Source organism: Larimichthys crocea, unplaced genomic scaffold (assembly GCF_000972845.2).
Source record: "Larimichthys crocea isolate SSNF unplaced genomic scaffold, L_crocea_2.0 scaffold97, whole genome shotgun sequence".
NCBI classification, from domain to species: Eukaryota; Metazoa; Chordata; class Actinopteri; family Sciaenidae; genus Larimichthys; species Larimichthys crocea.
In genome coordinates this window covers 1,413,509-1,433,799 of record NW_020861315.1, presented here as the reverse complement: position 1 = coordinate 1,433,799, position 20,291 = coordinate 1,413,509, and the positions used below count along the sequence as shown (strand labels likewise).

Genomic DNA, 20,291 nt, shown 5'->3' with positions numbered 1-20,291 from the left:
TGTTGGGTCATGTCCTAAATCATGAAAGGGCAGTGTGCTGATTTGCCTTGTTTTTGGGTGAGTCATGTTATTGTTAAGTTTACTGTAGCATGGGGTATAACAAGCACTACATTTTCATTAATTACCTTCAGGTGTCTGAAGGGCTTATGCTGTGACAAGCACCTGGGAATAGACAATAGGTAAAGTGAGAGAAAGTCCTTGGAAGAAAATCTATGCCGAATGAGGTCAGAGTCCGTCTGAAACAATGTTGCCCATCATCCACAGCCTCCTGCTAAGGTCATGTCTTACCAAAGGGGGGCGACAGCGTTCAGTTGAATCTTCATCCATCATCTGGCATCACAGCATCTACCAAAGAGTTGTTATTGATCTAGTATTGGTAACTGCAGTCATGTAACAAAGTACATTTACTAAAGTACTGTACTTAACTACATATTTGAGGTACATATTTGACTACATTTATCTGCAAGCTATCTTATGTCATCTATGTTATATATAAAAAGCAAAAAATAAGGTTTCAAATATAACACAAGTTATATATCTCCCTCTATCTCCACCTATCTCCTATTATGTTTGTATATTAATTGATTGTTTTCATTATTATATTGTGGTGACAAGTAAATTCCTTCCTGGATTATGTTCAGAGACAACATCTTTTTAAGTGAATAAAAAAACTACATTAACAATCTAATAATAATATCACTAATGTCAATACTGTAATGTAATAACACACAATCACAGGAGACATTTGTTTCTGCAGAATGAGTGCTTTTAAAATTATTTTTTGAGTCATTATGTTAAGTATACTTTTACTGAGGTAAACATTTTTAATGCTGGACTTTTACCTGTAGTATTACATAGTATTTTTTTTGCACTGCAACTGTAGTCATACAAAACATTAACTTTACCTATGCTATTTTATCTTCTATATCTTTCACATACTGTTGGCTATGTTTTCCTCTGAAATATAGTAGCAGCAAATTGAAATACTTAGGTACACTACCTGAGTGCATATTGAAATACTTAGATCAAAGTACCTTTTACCTTTCACATACCCTAATTTACAGCTCACTTAAATTATACTACCATAATATAATACTATTTATTTGATTTTTGACATTTGATTTGAATGTGTACACCACTGTAGTAAATGTACGTAGTTCTTTAATATTTTAAAAAAGAGTACAAAATGCAGTATAACCTTTTTTAAAAGGTTGTTAATAATATTAGAGCCACTATCACACTGTAGTTTGTATAGTTTGTATTAAATATGTAAAATATATAATTAATGTAACTGATCCGAGGCTTCAGCTGAGACGACGTCCGGGAGTTGGACACCGACGTCAGTCACCGCCCGAGGAGTTGACGTTACAGTAAGTCAAAGAGTAAAAAGTCCATATAGAGAGCTTATTTTAACTGTAACATATTTTTAAAAAACTCAACTTATCGACTTTATAAGTGAATATTGTGAATGTTTAGATTTATTTAGCGTTTTAAAATGGCGAAGTTGTAACGGATTTTAACGTCAACGTACGTCAACGTCTATTCAAACTTACTAGCTTAAAGTTCCTCGTTCGCTAACGTACGTTCACGAGCTAGCTCGTCATGGAAAGCTTATTTAATATCAGTATTATCATGTTAAGTTTAATTTTAGTTTAGCCTAACCTGGATAATTAATGTTTATAAATATTTTAATAACGTTATATGTCATAGCTGTTGAAGTATTTCTCCATCTTCCCATCTCAGGAGTGAAGGATGTCATCCTTTCCCTCAGCTTTTAAATCCATCCATTCACCTTCATTCAGAGAGCACACCTGTGACTCTGTCGGGGTGATTTTGAGCCAAGGTGGATGTCTGACACAGGACCACGGGCAGATGTTGGGAGCTGAACTCGGTCTGGAGATGTCAGAGGTTGAATACACACACCTTCATCACCTCATCCAGGCACATATGGAGGCACAAGCTGCTGCTGCTGCTCCTCCAGATGGGCCTGATGCCAGATCTTACCCTGCCACAGTGACGTTTAAAGGCGCCACTGGATCCATGGCGATGTCTCCCTTCACAACCACTCAAGCTATTGATCTGTCAACCTCAACGGATGAACATTGTGTGGGAACGTCCGGAGAAAAGACGCCGGCGTCTTATGGAGAGGTGCCAGGGTTTGTGCTGGCCAGAGTAAGAGGTGAAGACAGTCCGACTGACCCACGTGCAAACAGCAGCACATCTTCACAGAAGCGATGCAGATCAGCTGCTAGAGTTTGCTTGGAGAAAAGGTTTAGCATGCTGTCTGCTGACACCCCGAGACAGCAAGATATTCAGTCTGCAGTTCTTAGCAAGTAGGCTTCACTAATATACTAGTAGTGCTGTTTATTATAATAATGAAGTACTCATTTTTATGGACTGTGCAACATCTCTGCTGTTGTGTTTCAGTTTTTTGACAATGCTCCAGCAGTCTGCAGAGGCTCAGGAGGCGGTCATACATCCACAGATGCAGAAATGGATGAAAACCGACAGAGCAAATCCTTTTGAGGTGTCCAACCCATTTGTAGGGGGTATATTTAACCCAGTCACCAACAAGTGTGAGCAGGTATAAAAATAAAAATGCACTTTCTTGCATCTTTTTAAAATCAACAGAGCAGAGTTCATTTTTTTTAAATCCTTTCCTCGCCCTCCTTTTTTAATCACAGGTGATTGGCCATATTCCTCACATGGCTGACCTGAAGCATCAGGCTTTAATCATCCCCAAGAGTTTTTCATTGAATTTTTGCCCAGAAAGGCTTGTTACAAAAGCTCACAATACAAGTGGCAGCAGCTCAGCAGAGGAGCAGCAGCAGTTAGTGAATATAGAAAGTAATCAGTACTTTAAACATAATCTTATTTTAGAAGCTGTGGTTCTATACCACACTACGTATTTGTTGTGTCTCATTCCCTCATGTTTCTCGTAGATGCTGTGTTGACATCTGCCTCCAGCAACCATGGTAGGACTGACAGCTCACAATTTATCAAGAGTGGCCCGGACTCTGCCCGAGGATCATTGAGCAGCACCAGGAAAAGAGCTCGATCTCAAATGTCACTCAGCCAACGCAGGGAGAAGCACAACATTAAGGAGAGGGAACGCAGGTGAGCAGCCATTACTAACAGCTAAAGGTATCTGCACACTTTTCCCTACATAATAAACAGCCATAGTATAGATACAACGATCATAGATTTTGATGTTATCCCCAGACATTTACTGGTTCAGTACAACTTTAGGATTTAAGAACAGCAGGCCAGTCAGAGTTGAACAAACACTGATTATAAACATTTGTATTGTCTGTTATCTGCTGCACAGGAAGAGGATTCGATCGTGCTGTGATGAACTGAACATGTTGGTGCCATTCTGTGACTCAGAGTCAGACAAAGTCACCACCCTGCAGTGGACCACTGCCTTCCTCAGATACATCAATAAAACATATGGAGACACCTTCAAAGAGGTGAGTTTGTGTTGATTTAAAGCATTTGGACTTGATTGTCCTGCAACTGAATTATTTGATACTAAAAACCTGTAGCTGGAAGATAAGAGCTTAATTAGATTTCTTTCTGCCTCAGTTCATATCAAATTCCTCTCACTTCTACAGTATAAAATCAAATAAACATAGCTTTTTTTACTGCAATGAATTATCTAGTGTTCCAGTCTGGAAATTGATTTACATACTAAAAAGAAATACATGACAGCACATTAAAACAAGCCCTCATCTATCTAACCACATTATCTGACCACCTGTAGTAAAGTTTAGGGGCAGTTAATCTGTTATTAACCACAATAATCTGCTTTTTCCCTGTTTACAGGAGTTTCAGAAGGCAATCACTGACGAGAAAGGAATCCTTAAATCCAGCCTTTCTTCAGGAGGGGACCTGATCCACCAGGACATGGACGAGACACTGAGCATTCCTCTTGCGGTGGAGCAGTGACTCACCCAGAGATCAGAATTAGCCAGATGTCGAGTATGTTTTAATTTGACCGTTTAAAGTAGCTTCGATTGGATGTGCTGTAACACTTTAAATGACAAAAAGTGTCCTTTTAAAGAGGTGCTATGCTCTCCCTCTGACTGCATTACAATGATTTAGAAAATGGAAGTTTTCCAGTCTCAACATGGTTGATTCTCTCCAGCTGCATTAAGACCACACTGTCATCAAGCTAGTGTCTGAATTGCAATGTCATTTCTATATTTATATTTCCTCCCCCTTGAGAGACATTTGTAGAAAAGAAAGTGCTTTTCATGGAATCATACACAGGTGGCACTGTTTCTCTTTAAAAAAACAGCCGACACAGACCTCTTATGATTAGATTTCAGCTCTTCGGCCATCAAACATTTAATTATATGTGCAGCTTTTATATGTTTAATCCAGATTTTGTTCACTTGTTTTATAAATTGTTTATTTTTGTTAAACTTTGCTCATACAGTACGTTGTTCAGTTTCCTCATCCACATTAATTTATTCTTTGATCACATATTTAACTGTTTGTATTAATGGGATTGCTTGACTTTCATGGTGTTTCTCCGAGGTACAGATTGTTCACTTGATATGTAGAGAAGAGTAATGTTTTTACTGAAAAGTGGCTTTATTTGTTCTTTCTTACAACATGTCGCTGTAGCATCTTACTGTACATACAACAGTCACCCACAAATAATAAATAGTATTTAAGGTCATGTATATTTAATAGTTACAGCACCGGTAGTACAAAGTGGATGTGGTCATTGCAGATTTTTAAAAAAGAAAAAAAAAAAGAACAAAAATTACTTTAAGATCCTTAGATTGATTTTTACAATGACTGATGTATGCATCCACACGTTTTATTTTGTTTTTGATTCTCAAATCTGGAGAATCAACTTCACATGTAATAAAAAAAAACAGAAAACAAGCTGTAAAAAAAGAGACTCTCAAAAAGTATTTTTTTTTTTTTTTGCATTAATCTACACAATTTCTGGGCACCTGGGTGTTTGTGTTTTTTATTCCTTTTACAATACATACACAGCTCCTTGACTTGACGGAGGCTTTTTAGGAGCCTCTGACGTCTATTTCCATATTTTACACTGTAAGCTTGTATGTTGAGGTAACACCTGTGATTTACATTAAATGGGCTGTGATACATGCACATTCACTTCAGAGACAGTCACTGTTGTTTTTAGAGTCATCTGCCAGAAGGATGTTAAAGGTAATGGGGGTGGGGGGTCATTGTAACAACATGTACAAAGTTTTTATACACAAAGGACTCATCATTCATTTTCCAGTTGTTTGTAAGTCAAGTCTTGTTATGTGATACTGTAGAATTTGGAGCAATGCAGTTGTTCTCTTGGACTCTTCCGTGCCTCTGTCCACTTTATTTCTGGATGTCATCTTGATGTTTTTGTCTCTCAGTTGCTCTGGTATTCATGTGAATCCTTGGATGTTCCTCTATTCCTCTCAAAATATCACACCTGTTGATGTTACTCTTCCCATCTTGTGATACATGTATTTAAATAAAGAGGACATTTATTGTGATCGCTCTCTTCTTTCACCCCTTCCTCCTTTTTGGGTGGATGGCGGTCAGGTTGCAGGAAGTCATGTTTAATGGTTTTTGGGGTTGGAGGATTTCCCAGCGGGCGATGTACCCTGGCAGGCTGATGTATCACAGATTCCAGGAGGTCCCTGGTGTCCAGTCCTACCTACCCTGCCTGACTCTCCAGGCTCACCTGGATCTCCTGGAGATCCATCACGCCCATCTTTGACAATTCCAGGCACTCCTGGAAGACCTGTGGACAGCATACAGGGGATGAGCCAAGGACAAAGTACAGCTGTTCTTTTAACAGTGTGATATCAGGCAAACATTTCCAACAATATAACTGCTCCAATCATCACAAGCTCTAATTACAGTGTACTGTATAAAGCCACATACCTTGATATCCTTGGTCTCCAGTGGGTCCATCAACAGCTTTGCCAATGGATCCCTTATCACCTTGATCACCAACATCACCTGTAAAGACAGAAAAATGTTATCAATGGTGGGAAATATCTGACTTTAATGATCTCACACTGGGGAAAGTCACTTATCACAGCAGCTCATATACACAAGGTGGATAAGAAATTCCTCATAAATAAGAAATGTCTAGAAGAAAGTCATGAGGTCTTGCTGCCGTTAAAGAGTCTGACAGCTGTTTGAATGAAGGAGCTGTGGTAGCACTCCTTCTTACATGCAGGGGGTGAGAGGAGTTGTTCATAATGGATGTCAGCTTTACTAACATCCACCTCTCCCCACCTTCATCTATGGAGTCTAGGGGCAGTCCAGGACAGAGCTGGACCTCTTGAATAGTTTGTTGAGTCTTCTTCTGTCCCTCTCTTTTACGAAAGATTTTACGTTAAAAATATGATAAACCAGAGATTCCCAACCTTGCTGGCTGTTTCTAGTTTTGGTTCCTTGTTTCAGATGTTGCTGCTCAAGGCCCAAAGGCCCACATCTAATAATGTCATATATAAGAATATATTGTTCACAGGGCCATTTTACTGAGAGCAGCTATGTTACTTATAACTTTTGATACTTTAAGAAGATGTTGGTTATAATACTTAAGTGGAATTTTGTGGGAGGTACTGATTGATTTTGTGTTCCTACCAATAGATATGAATGTTCAGCATGTTTCATACCTCTGGGACCTGGATCTCCAAGGTCTCCTGGCAGACCTCTGTACCCTGGTGGTCCACGAGCACCTGGATGCCCAATAGATCCAGCAACTCCTGGCTTTCCTGCAGCTCCAGCAGGGCCAGGCCGGCCCACCATTCCAGGGGCCAGGGGTCTTCGAAGGTTAGCGGCCAGCTGTGCGATCTGATCTGTGAGTGAAAGAAAAAGCCATAAAGGTTCATTCTCAGCTTGTTTTTTTTTAAATTCAACACTGGAGTGAAGTTTAGACAAAGAATAATTAAAATCTCTCACCATCGATCATCGAGCCACACAGTTCTCTGATGTGCTGCTCGCTTGCCAGTTTACCCTGAAACACAAGTAAATAAGATTTTTAGGGTAAGCTCATTCAGGTAGTTCAATAGAAAACGTCAACATTTAATGTGCTTCAATCAATCACAAGATTTTTACAGATTAAAAAATAAAACACTCACAGGTACGCCTGTCTTTCCTGCAATTCCAGGCTGACCTGGCTCCCCTTGGAAGCCCATAGGTCCTTCTTTTCCTGGGGGCCCTCTTGCCCCAAGCTCTCCTTGTGGACCTGTCACTCCCTTAGGTCCCAGTTCACCGCTCTTCCCTGGCTATAATTAACAAGAATTATCTGTTAAATAACTCAGTATATTAGCAAAAAATGAAGAAATCAATTTCTGGAGCTAAAAGCATCCATAAGCTTCTGATTTGAACGCTGACTAAACACCAACCAAGGAGCAAACTGGGTCTGTTGAGAGAACACGGGGGCGGTTTCATATGGCGTCTTGTTGCTTGATAATTACTCCGACGAGCACAGCAAACAGTAAATGAGACTACGGGAATGAGACTCATCAGTACTGTGTCTCTAATTACATAAACTGTGCTGCGGCTTAATGTGGCTCGTCTCTCCCTTGTGGCGATAGCAGCGAACAGACCAATAAAGCAGAAAGCAGCAATACCTATCTCTAATTAATCCTATTAAACTTGGAATGTGAAGCAGAATCATGTGCAATGAGTCTGACAAGTGGGCAGCAGCTCAGAGCTAGACACCAGTTTTTAATGTTTAGTGAGGGGGTTTGGCACAAACTTGTGTTGCTAATTACACCCACACACAACATCTGATCTAACTATGTTCTGTGCTAATAAATGGACATCTACTGTGTGTAAAAGAAAGAAAGGGGGTCTATTTGGAGGTATAAAACAATGCAAAAGTGTCAACACACAAGTCACAAAATGTAAACAATGTAGCTCACCTGTCCTTTTTGTCCAACTGGGCCAAAAGGACCCTGAAAATGAGGAGATATGCTTGGTTAAACATGAGTGACCAACCAAAGAATAAAAAAAAAACAATAAATTAAATTAGATACAACACAATAAATAATTAAATACAATTTAAATAATGGCCATAGAACATCATAATCAAAGATTAATTTGGAAAAAATATATTTTATGCGTCACGATATCAACACCCTCTCAGAGGTGCTTTCAGATCCTCTGGGAAACTCTTCTGACAGCTCAGACAAAAAAAAGCAAAAAGCTGGCGTGGTCAAATACGCTGCTGCAACACCATGAAGAGCTTTATAAACAAGTAACTTGTTATGTTCTCTCCGTCTGGTCCTAGTCGCCAGCCAGCAGTTCCGAATCGATGCGTGACTAGTTAACTGCTAACAAAGTAATAAGTCCCTAATGAGTCACTAACACTGTGCGATCAAACTGTGAAAATGAAGTAAATACTTACAGGTTCTCCATTCTCTCCTGGTAAACCATCACTTCCTGCCACACCCTAGAGATGACATAAGATCTGAATTATTTGATTCAATCTCACAACTCCAGTTTTTTCTTTTTGTCTGTGTTTGTTTTATGGCACCTGAATAAAAGAAATCTATAATATCTTGGACTCGTAAAAAACACATTAAGGATAATGAATAGAGAAAAGACAATATATAACACATTTCCTTATTTATTACAGAAATAAAGACTATCACAGGAAGGTTTATTTTTAAGCTTGACCAGCTTGACTTATAATATTTACCATGTCTCCTTTAGCTCCAGAAGCTCCAACTGGACCCTATAGGATTAAAAAAAGAAGAGAGAATAACTGAGAGCCACGTAGAGACATTTTGTGGACGGGCGGCTGCGGCAGAAGGAAGGGGGATGAAGGAAAAGTGAGGTGGGTGCTGGTTGAGGGGAACCGGGAGCGGTATAAAGACGGGCTTTGTTCTGTGCACAGATTTTGAACAGGAGGCCTTTTTGTGTTTGAGATCTCTCCTGGCTGCAGTTTGACTTTATACCGCTAAGACTGAGGTGGGACGACCTGGTTATTGACATACAGTACCCTCCCATGCTGCTCTGACTGTGTTTATGTAGAGATATACTGGTATGCAAAGACATTTTTTTAAGTTTTATGTTTTAATTTGACCCTTAATGAAGAGTTTTGAGTTTTGAGTTGGACTTTTACCTATTTTTGTCATTGTTTACACACTGTATTAGAGCTGGGACGATTAGTCACTTCATTTGGGTATTTAGTCAGTCAGCAGACAATTAATCAGCAACTATTTTGATAATAGATTAAATGTTTTGAGGATTTTTTTTACAAAAAAAATGCAAAACCTATTTGGTTTCAGTATCTCAAATCTGCATATTTTCTTGTTTTCTATTATAGTAAACTGAATAACTTTTTGACCTTTTTTTGGACAATACAATATCCTATTTATTAATCAAAAACACAATAGATTAATTGGTAATAACTAAGAAGATACAGTTTATTAATATAAGAACATTGCGTCCCTGTACTCTGTCAGGATTTACACTGAATGATGATGAGCCCTGGGACAATTTAATATTGTCACACACGTCAAACTCACCCTTTCACCAAACTCTCCACGGATTCCTGTTGGACCTGGAAGACCTGGATCCCCCAAGGCTCCATTTACCCCCTGCAGTACAAGACACACACGCAACCGGTGAGCTAGCTGATAATATTAATAAAACTGATAATGAATGGTGATATCATGCAACTGACCTGGAAGCCTTTCACTCCCTGAGGCCCGATGAGGCCCGCTGGTCCAATACCTCCCTGTTGGAGACAGATATTGTCATGCAATTTTACAGGGAAGAGCATGTGATAGTGAAACAAACAGATATTATAATGTTTCTCTCTCTTTTTGCTAACATTTCAGTGAAGGACACTGAAGTGGAGTGAGGTGTGATTCATTATGCAGTGCATTGTGCAAGAGAAGTGTGTTAATTCCTCTGCTGTGTTATCCTCTTTACCTCGCTGCGGGGTCTGATGTGAAAAAAACAAAGAGCTCTCTGTTTATGAATTCCTCCTTTATGAATACCTGCTCTCATCATTGGCCCTTCATTACTAACAAAGTCAACCTTACCAAGCCACAATAGTCTTAGTACCTTTGTAGCAGAATATCATTAACTTCAAACGGCGGTAGTTTATTAACCTGCTATTCAAGTTTTATCTCACTGTGAGATTGCATGCTGTATGCTGCTATGCATTGTGGTCTTACATTAAATCAGTTTCTTTTTCATGTCATTATGCACTCACATGTTCACCCTGGTTATTAGATCAGCATACTTCAAAGAAACTAAATGTGTCTAAATTCTGTAAACTTATAAACAGACCATCTGTGCAGAGGAAAGTCTCTATAATTTGGCTTCTAAATGGGGCAAAGATTATTTTTAAATGGCCTGCAAAGATGCTTTTTAAGCTTTTGTAGCTACACAAGCAGCACAGTAACAGATACATGTACATTGCTTCAATTTATAGTGTAAGCATTAACTTACAGCCACTCCTCTAGGTCCTGGTATCCCCCTCTCTCCTGGGATGCCAATGTCACCCTGAAGAGAGGAGACAAAACACAGTGTGGACAAGTCAGGAAAGCTTCGAGCGCAGACGTTACATTGTTTAAAGTTTCATGTGCAGGTTGAGGTTAAGTGACATGTCAGAGAGAATGTGACCCAGTAATACCTCCCCCCAAAAAATCCCCATTCCCCATCAGATACATACAGGAATACCTGGCTCTCCAGAGGGTCCTGTCTCTCCAGATTTCCCTGGATCACCCTAATGTAAAAGAAGAGATACACGTTTTCCTTCATGGTGCTAATTTTAGATTAAAGGTTAAAGTTTGTTTCTATTTTGTTATAATACTCACAACACCTCCTTTAGATCCCTTGGCACCACCCTTTCCTTGAAGACCCTAACACAGAAAATACACAACAATAACTTCAATCAGAGTTTCTCCACATACACCACAAGCGATCTTCTTATTATGTTCTAGGCAAGAAGCATGTTTAGGACTTTTTATTCACTGACTTTGGAGTTTTCCTTTTGACTTAAGAAAATGAATGCTGATGAGAGTGGCTATTACAATCAAACTGCTTCTTAGACTGACGAGTCAAAGTAACAAAAGATTCAAATAATATCTTGTACTATCTTCTAGACATGAAACACCTAAGTCTATTTCAAAATACTTACAGGAAGGCCGTTTGGTCCTTTCTCTCCGACGACCCCATAGCGTCCAGCATCACCCTATCGACACAGACAACACCATGACATCAGCTTTATGCAGGTGATCAACTTCTAACTTAATTTCATCTTCATTTAAGCTGAAAGAAAAAGTGGAACATACCTTCTCGCCATCTAATCCTGGTGTACCATCTTTGCCATCTCTGCCAGGAATGCCCTGTAGAAGACATCAGACATTATCCTCATGGATCTGACAGGTGATGTATATTAAACATGTATAATTGTTCAGATCTGCACGTACAGGCTCTCCTTTGGGTCCAGCTCCACCAGGACCTCCTTTGGGACCGATTTTACCCTGTTGAAAGACACATCAGGGCGTCATTTATACATCTTATATATACTTGTGAAACTAATAGTCACAAATCAGTGTTTGTGTGTGTTTACTTACAATTTCTCCTTTGGGTCCTTTAAATCCCTGTGGTCCTTTTTCTCCAGCATCACCCTGGAGACATCAGATGAAACACACACAGCTATTCATTGATGGGACCAGCCGTCTATTCTGGCTAAAGACTACTACCAAACACTGTTTTTATTTCAAATGTGTTACAAACAAAGAGACACTCACTGTCTTTCCAATGATGCCGGCGATGCCAGGTTTCCCTCTGAAACCAGGCAGACCCTATAGGCACAACAGAGGAAACTTACTGTAAGTAAAAAAATATAAATGTTTGCATTGTGAGCGATAAAAAGTTGAACAAGGAAGGAGTGATCATCTTACTCTGTCTCCTACAGATCCCATTGTGCCTTGTAAACCTCTGAGACCACGTGGGCCCTGAAACACAGCATTAAAGCATTGTAAAGGCACAAAAAACACCCTGGATATAATTAAAAGGTGGACAAGAACAGAAAAAATAACATATATTATTATATTCTTTATGTAACTCACCTGCAGACCCACAGTCCCAGGAATACCTGGTGGGCCAGGTGGACCAGGATCACCCTAGAGACAGATCAAATCAAATGATCAAATCATACAAAGATTAGCAGCTTTAATCTATTCTTCTGTAACCTCATTATATCACTGACAGCAGCCAAAATATCTAGAAATAATTAATTAATAAACTCACCTTCTCTCCATTCTTTCCAACCTCTCCCTTGTCTCCTTTATGCCCAGTGTGACCCTACATGAGAGAGACGTATGCAGGGTGACATGAGTTGTGTGTGTGTGTGTGTGTGTATATATATATATATATATATATCAAATCAAAAAAGAACTATGGCAGAACCTATTTTTACCTTGAATCCTGGCATCCCGGAAGCACCAGAGGGACCAGGGGGGCAGATTGCGGGACACTGCAGAGGACAGAGACAAAACATTGAGGACTCTACACTCAGTGCATGCTGTTATTGTGTTGCTCTCACAGGGGACATGAATGAAAACTTACCAAAAGGTCGCCACTGAGATCATGAAGAGTACCAGGAAGGCCCTGACAGAAGGAGAACGACAACATAAAATATTAAGAGACACCTGTAAAGCTCAGTGTATTTTCTGCATCTGTGACTCACAGGCATTCAACAAGAGATCCACTGGGTGGCAGTGGAAAATTACAGGACTTGACTATATTGTATCAGCAGCAGCAGTTATCAAGTATATAATGATAACTGCACTTACTGGTGGTCCATCGGCGCCAGAAGGTCCGGGAAGTCCTGGAAGACCCTCAGGACCCTGAGAAACAGATAAATAACACCAAGATTAGTAACATTGTCAGTATTTTAGCTTAAAATAAGTGAATACTTTGCTGATTGATTTGAAGTTAGAGCTGATCTGGTCACAGTTATTGCAAACAGTTGTGGTTTTTGACGTGGAAGGAATCAGACTTAAAAGATATTACTTGCTTATTGTCAATACACATTATTTGATGGCTGTTTTTGAAATTATTCTCTTGAAAAGGGAAATGGTCTGTGTGCTCAAATTAAATCTAAATTTAAGAGGCGTATGTACAAACAGGATGCAGTTTGTTTGTCTGGTTTGGAAGCCAACTGTGGTTTTAACATGCATCTTACAAGTTGCAAGTGTGATATGGAAACCCAGCCAAAGACGGTAAAAAGCAAATGTTCCACAATATTTTATTTGACCCCTTTCTGCCTCTCAGTAGACAGTGTAACCCTGATTAGTCTGACAACAACACTAATACTGACACAAACTGTATTTTCAGTGCTAGCAATAACCTTCAGATGAATTCTGAGCCAGACATTAAAATATCTTCACACTGCTACAAACAAACTGAGTAAGCTTTTAGTTACACATAAGCTGAGTATGAGCATCGGATAATCCAAAAAAACAGTGTGACCCAGTAGAAACATTACGCCAGTACACACACTAAAGTGTCCTTCCTCTCCACTGGTTATTCTTATCCTCCTGCCCCTGCTACATTATTGAGGAATTTAGGGCAATGTTGTACTGAATGATTTCGGCAGAGCTGTGAGTGGATCTCGATCTGTTTCTGCTGCAGAGGCTCGTTTATGAATTTTACTGCCATCCTTTTAATCACCTGATAAACTAACTGGATGATAAGTTTTGATGACAGTTTACTGTGGCCAACAGGGCAATGAATCAAGAAGAGAATAAAATAGAATAGATAACAAGAATAACTTGATTATCTCATTCTGAATCAGAGGATGTAACATGATGTAACAGGATGAGAGGAAATGTCACATAGATACTCACCGCTGCACCCTGGGGTCCGGCTCCGCCTGGCAACCCGTTGGTTCCAGGTAGTCCCTGGAAATGAAAGACACAGGAGTGTATGCAAGACATCAGAGTATGTGTGTAGATACCCAATCAATGCTACAACATTGTGTTACATGCACAAGCAAGCAAGCTATAGTGACATGTACAAATTATACAGATTTATCAGATTCTGCATCTTTCAGCATGTGAGAATAATATAAAAAGATACTGTTGTGTACTCACTGCGGCTCCTGGTCTCCCTCTGCCCTACGGAAGACACAGGAAGGCAAATTAAGTCACAAACACAGAGGGGATGATTAGATTTACTCACAACATCAATATCCACCATGTGATGTATTACTGCAGTGAATCCACTTTGAAAGTTTGTACCAGGTTGTTGCTGTGAGCTGCAGTTACATCAAACAAAAATCAGAGTATTCCTGAGACAGTATGTGACACTTAGTGAGGGCTACTAAGTCTGATTTGAGCTGACTTTATATATACACAGGTATATGCTGTAAAGTATTAAGGATTGAGATGTTTTTTTAACGTAACAATGGTCAGAGTGGTTAGAGGACTGCTGTGTTCCTGTCTGATGTTTCTTAGGTGTTAGGGTACTTACAGGAGATCCAGGTGGTCCAGGAGGTCCAACATCACCCTGGAGAGAGAAAGGTAAAATGCCAATAATCAGCCTCTTGGACATAATCATAAACATATGAACAGATTACGAGAAGCCAGTGTTTACTATGTGCACAATTCAAACTATATTAACAGATTTAAAATGAAGCCCGTCTGTGAAAGTTTGTTTTTGTTCTGCATGGTTTGAGCCGACTAATGAGGGGCTGCCATTCAACAGCTTAGTTTGGTGTGTAGTGCTCGACACAATCACTAGTCACGGACACAATAAAGGACAAGGTGTGTTGTTAATTCTATAAATAGCTTTGAATATGTTCAAACTTGTCTCATTATAATCTATTAGTGTGAAAATAGACTTGGTGTTTTAGTCTTAGTCTTTCAGAAAACCGGTGCTGTGAGTGTTTCCTCTCACTCTCTTCTGTTGATGATTAATAGAAGCAAAAAATGCCACAAAACCGCATTTAAAAATGGAAAACGTGACTGTTTCTGCTGTAGATTACAAGGAAGTGGAAGGTCACAAATATTTTTACAACTAATTACTAAAGTTACTGAAAGGAGAAAATGTCTGGATGTTTGCAATTATTGTGATCAATTAAAATGATTTGCATTTATACATTTTCCTAAAAAATCTCTGATTGCATATGTAGTTTGGTTCTCAAGTCATACAATATACTTTATTTTAGGAGGACACAATAACACAATCTAATTACGTGTTTTTGGTCTGAGATACTTGTTCCATGTCTGTCCTCATCTATCCTCCTGTTTTCATGTTTCATCATTTCTGTCAGTAAAAAATGACTCCTACCAACTAGTTCCACAAATCCATTTGTGGTTTCCTGCTGTTCCCCTTCTTCTTTCCCGACTAACCCCCATGATCAGTTCTCCTCCTCCCTCTCTGAACTCTTTGTTTACCTCCCTCACAGCTGTATTTGTGTTGTCTGAGAGGGCAAAAGTCTCAAATAAATAGACCTAACACAGTGATGTTACTTTTTCACCGCATTCCTCAGTCGGCAAAACCAGACAACAGCAAATCATAAACAAACGGATGTCAGGTAGCTGAAAATTACCTTCAGATATTATAATAAGCAGATGTGGCTAAAATTAGAAATTAATTTGCAATGTGCTGCAAAAATGAACATCAATACTGTTAGCTCATCATATCTAGTTTATTGAGCTAATATACTGTCGCACACTAGCTTATGCTCAAATTCTGTCCTGTTTGTTTTTGCATAGCACTATGAACCAGCCATGACAGTATAGTAATCTAAGTAATTAGGGACATTGGTTGATGCAAGCTTCCTCATTAAGTTGGCTAATTAGTTGAATTGCCAGGAGGAGAAGGGGGGATAGTGATTTATCTTGTCTTGACAGTTGATTTGCAGCATTACAGCCGAGGTCTCCTCAATCTTTATTCATTCATATCTTATATCTAAAGTGGGAAATAAAAGTCTTCCTGTTTAATCATGTAGCAGTGCAGATGTAGTTTGATGCCACTTGTGCATGTAATTCTCTTTGTATTTCTCAGAGGACAATGCCATGTTTCCCTCAACATTGAGGCAGCAGATCATCATCTCCTACAGTCTTACAGATTTCTGGGAAACAGTGTGCATTCCGGGCCAGATTAGGGAAGCAGCAGAAATAAATCCAATTCAGATCCCTCATTAAAAGTATTCACACCAAGAGGCTAAGCTGTCTTGGTAAATCCAGGCTGACAGAGGAAACACATGGCCTTGTCCCTGTTAGACCCACTTAAAGATCCTCATGCAACAGCAGCCAATTTAAATGTGGTGCAGTTTTGCATACACACAGTCTGACTTCAACTGGTTGATTAATGGGGGGACAGTCTGGGCCGGCAGAGAAGGTCGTAATATTCTACTGGGTGCATCTTTAAGTGTTGCCCAAAAAGATCAAAAGACTAAGAGACACTTACTGCTTCCCCTGGGGGTCCGTCCTTCCCAGCGGGACCATCAGGACCTGTCAAACCCTGAACAGAAAGTACATCATTCAGTTGTACATCATTAACTCATGCTATGCTATTTTCAACTGTTTCATGGCAGAAACTACACTCTGTTTCTGTTCATTGGTTCCTAACATCTCTTGACAATGACAAAGTTAGTGTGGTGATAGCTACATAAGAATAGTCTATGTGTGTTAGACACTTACGTCCACCCCTGGAAGTCCTGGCAGACCTGGTTTTCCTGCTACCCCTGGTATTCCTCCTTTTCCTTTGGGACCCTACACAGACAGACAATTATGAAATAGTGCATAAGGAGCCCAGTGAAGGATTAATTTAATATATATTTATTTTTTATCTGGTCATCATGAAATACAGCCAAAACAAACAACAAAAAACAATATTTATCCTTCTGATAGTGTTTAAGGATGGAGTGTGCTGTACAGATTGCAAAGCTCTTTGAGGCAAATTTGTGATTTGGGGCTAGAAGAGGGTCTTTTTTTTGCAATGGAGGTAAGATTTTCAATCACAGAGATAACTTTGTGTCATGGTTCGTTAAGATGTACTGCTATGTGCAAAGGACAAAAGTTGTGTCTCTGTATCAGGGTTGTATTAATGTGCTGGTTGGTGGTGCACATTAGAAGACTCTTTAAGATCTGACTTGTTGGAATACTTACTTGTTTCCCTGGGAGTCCAGCAGGTCCAGGTTTGCCCTGTTAATGCAAAAGAATAAGAATTCTATTCATTTTTGTTCATTTGTTGTACATTGCCTAAATACTTCCAGTGACTACGGTGTTTGATTGTAGTTCTTCTACAACTTAGTATATTGTAGAAAAAGAAGCAGTCAGTTTCTGGTATGCTTCGGTATTTAGGATATGATGTTTAGCTTCTGCAGTGAGCAAACAGGAGCAAACACTACCAAACTGTGCAGATGCTGACTGGTCACATGATAAAAGCTTCAGTTTGGTTTGTACAGGGGGCATGAAGGTGGAGGGAGGAGGTGTGAGGTGAAACTCTAGATGGTCTCACAGGGTTGGGGAATGTATGAATAGGCCCTCTGTGTGCTTAAACTTTACCCGGAGTCCCAAAAATAATCATGACTAAAAAATACTCTGAGATTTCCTGACGTGGATTTAAAAACACTGTTTTCATTTAACAGAAGAGTTTTACAAAAATCGACAGGGTTTTTGAAGTTAGGCTCCTTGTTACCAACATTTTTCTTTTTACTTGGCTTCCCTGTAATCCGATTTCCTCTTATAACTTGTGAAAATAAGGTCTCAACATAATATTATATGTAGGATATGATGTTATTGTAAAAATAAGCAAAACCCCTTAAACAGTAAGGAGTCGGATGGCTTAAATCTCAGTAGACTGTTTTTGTATTATCCACATTTATTGTAGAATGATAGAAGATAGAATGATATAAATCCACACATATCAGGCTGGCTAACTTTATACTGTGTGGGAGTTAACTAAAAGAGGAAGTACATTCACAGTATGAATATAATCTAAGCTTTGAAAGGACAGAACTCCATTTAGTAGACACACCTTAAAGCCTGCCTACCTGACGTCCATTATTATGATTACATACTTGTAGGAGGAGCTTTGGGAGGAGTCAGCGTGATAAAAACTAACATGTAGAAACATTTCTGCCACATTTCTGCACAAAGAAAATACTTTCTACCAAAGCTAACATGAGAAGGAATTTGATTTTGAAATGCAACATGAAAAAGTCGTGAAGCCACTGACTGTCATTATCATTATATGTGGAACAAATTTGAAAATATATTATGTTGATCTCAATCTGTAAATTAACAATTAAAAGATGAGAGAAACAAATAAGTTGATACCACATTCAAATGAGGTACTAAGATATTTTTCATGTGTACTCACTGGACTAATGGACAAAAGTTAGAAGACATGTTTGTTTTAAGTAAAGAAACTGTTGGAGTTTGGTCAACTCACATCAGTGCCATCCTTTCCTGGTTGTCCTGGGGGTCCTGCTGGCCCTGGAGCTCCTCTGGGGCCCGGCCTCTGCAACATAACATAATGAATCAAAGTCAGGGATTTCACCCTGAGTTATATTTTTGTATTCACTGTTTATTCAGCAGCACAAGTGCTGCATACATGTACAGGATGTGGTTTGAGCAACATCAAAGGTTTGATAATCAATACAATTAGTAAGATTCTACTCAGTATAATATTAAAGAAATGAAATCATTCTAATTTTGTGTTTCAAGACATAAAAAAAATAAATGCAATTCAACAGAAACTCCACGAAAACCATGATGCGTAAAAGACGCTTTAAATCTGCCTTTACGCACGAGAGGAAGGCTAAACTAGATTTCTGTGAAAACAAAATCCGCAGTTCATCCAAACAAAATAAACTTATTTCACTGAGAACTTTTTAAAAATAAATGAGATCCTGCGCTGGACTCAGTCGGGGTCTCTGAGTGAACAGAGGTGGCATTGTGCGCTGTGGCACTGATCTCCAATCCGTGCATTCCACAGGTTCAGGGAAAACATAACCCCGACTTCATCAAGTAGTGCGAAAAAACACAACCACCTGCACACAATCAGGCTGATACTGGAGAGCAAAAATAGGCCCACAGGGTCAGATTGACAAAATAACCACCCACATTCAGTCAGTGATAATTGTACGAGACGAATATAGAATGTCTGAGTGTGAAGTTTAGAGAAAATCTTCAGAGGTTTTAGAGATGCAGGTCAGGCCTGAAGCGACTGTCACCACCATCATCAACATAAGGGACTTATTATGAAAAGGTGGATCAGCAGGTTACATTTTGCAAAAAGTTCAGTGCATAGATTAAACGCTAACCTTCACCACAAAGATGTGGTGCAGGCGGATAAATAAGAGAAGGGATGCGGCACATGATAACTCTTACCTGGGCTGAGGATGATGTCAAAAGCTGGCACAGTAAGAGCACCCAAAGAGCAGAGAACACCGCCATGGCTCCCCGCTCGCCCTCACAAACCCGAGTTTATGCGTAAAAGGTCAAATCCCGGTTCCCGGTCCTGTCTCACTCCCCCCCAGAGTCCGCAACGGAGCCTTCCTTCACCTCACGGCGCACAGCTCCTGAATGGCTTTCTCTTTGGTTCCAGATAAACCCGAGTCTCCAGCCGAAGGGGCTGAACTCAATCTGGCGCACTGCACACCGGGGTGAGGGGGGTGAGGAGGAGTGAGGGAGGCAGCAAGCAGAAGGGAAACCATTTCGGACACCAGGAAAGTGGGCTGAGCTAAAATCTGCAGGGGCTCGTGCTTTGACCAATTAGAGGCTGACCTAAAACACAAATCCTCCATGTCTGCAAGGTAAGAAAAAAAAACTGAGTTCCTTAAAGGTTCATTAGTGGTAGTGTGTACTAGTATGATGACTTAAAGTGGCACTGCAGTAATTTAATGAGCAATTACACTTCAATTTAGTCTAAGGCCTTTTAACAGACACGCTCAAAAAAGGATGGTGTGGTGTAGATTGGAGGCCAAGACACTCAGAGCTGTTTGGGTTAAGCTCCAATAATAATAATAATAATAATAATAATAATAATACATTCTGGATCCTACATTTCCCAGAATGCAAATCAAAGGAAACTCTGTAGGTTGGTGGTAGATGACCCAGTCTTTAAACTCCACATTCAGTTTGTAATACAGACTCTCTTAAATTTAAAGTCTCCAAACCCTGGCTAAACATTAACATTGTGTAACTTTGCTACCATAAAATAACAGATTTTCAATTATCTTGATGCTACACTGATGTGTAATCAGGTGAACGGTGCCTCTGTCTTTCCTTTACAGGAGTTCTTGCACTATGTAACTT

General features: G+C 39.5%; 2 protein-coding genes across 3 annotated transcripts; one reads left to right on the top strand and one right to left on the bottom strand.

The window, feature by feature from the left end:
- Nucleotides 1-1,261: 1,261 nt before the first annotated feature.
- On the top strand, nt 1,262-5,519 carry LOC104919631 (transcription factor-like 5 protein). The gene is made up of 7 exons (XM_010731692.3): nt 1,262-1,370; nt 1,744-2,333; nt 2,428-2,584; nt 2,685-2,847; nt 2,943-3,117; nt 3,329-3,470; nt 3,826-5,519. Exons 2-7 carry the CDS (start codon nt 1,753-1,755, stop codon nt 3,946-3,948), a joined length of 1,341 nt encoding a protein of 446 aa, XP_010729994.1. The 5' UTR covers nt 1,262-1,370; nt 1,744-1,752; the 3' UTR covers nt 3,949-5,519.
- On the bottom strand, nt 4,929-19,751 carry col9a3 (collagen, type IX, alpha 3). 2 transcript variants are annotated; one of them, XM_010731695.3, is made up of 32 exons: nt 19,365-19,751; nt 18,424-18,492; nt 17,136-17,171; nt 16,668-16,739; nt 16,435-16,488; nt 14,491-14,526; nt 14,112-14,135; nt 13,866-13,919; nt 12,810-12,863; nt 12,583-12,624; nt 12,434-12,490; nt 12,265-12,318; nt 12,084-12,137; nt 11,916-11,969; nt 11,763-11,816; nt 11,586-11,639; nt 11,439-11,492; nt 11,301-11,354; nt 11,147-11,200; nt 10,824-10,868; nt 10,679-10,732; nt 10,456-10,509; nt 9,680-9,733; nt 9,522-9,593; nt 8,690-8,725; nt 8,396-8,440; nt 7,911-7,943; nt 7,122-7,268; nt 6,943-6,997; nt 6,657-6,839; nt 5,914-5,991; nt 4,929-5,770 (listed from the first exon to the last, which is right to left on the bottom strand). In XM_010731695.3, the coding sequence occupies exons 1-32, from the start codon at nt 19,428-19,430 to the stop codon at nt 5,586-5,588; spliced, it is 2,037 nt and encodes a 678-aa protein (XP_010729997.3). In that variant the 5' UTR covers nt 19,431-19,751; the 3' UTR covers nt 4,929-5,585. The 2 variants fall into 2 exon arrangements, with proteins under 2 accessions (XP_010729997.3, XP_027133077.1); XM_027277276.1 differs by lacking the exons at nt 18,424-18,492; nt 19,365-19,751 and having other exon boundaries at nt 14,112-14,130.
- Between the last annotated feature and the right edge of the window lie 540 nt (nt 19,752-20,291).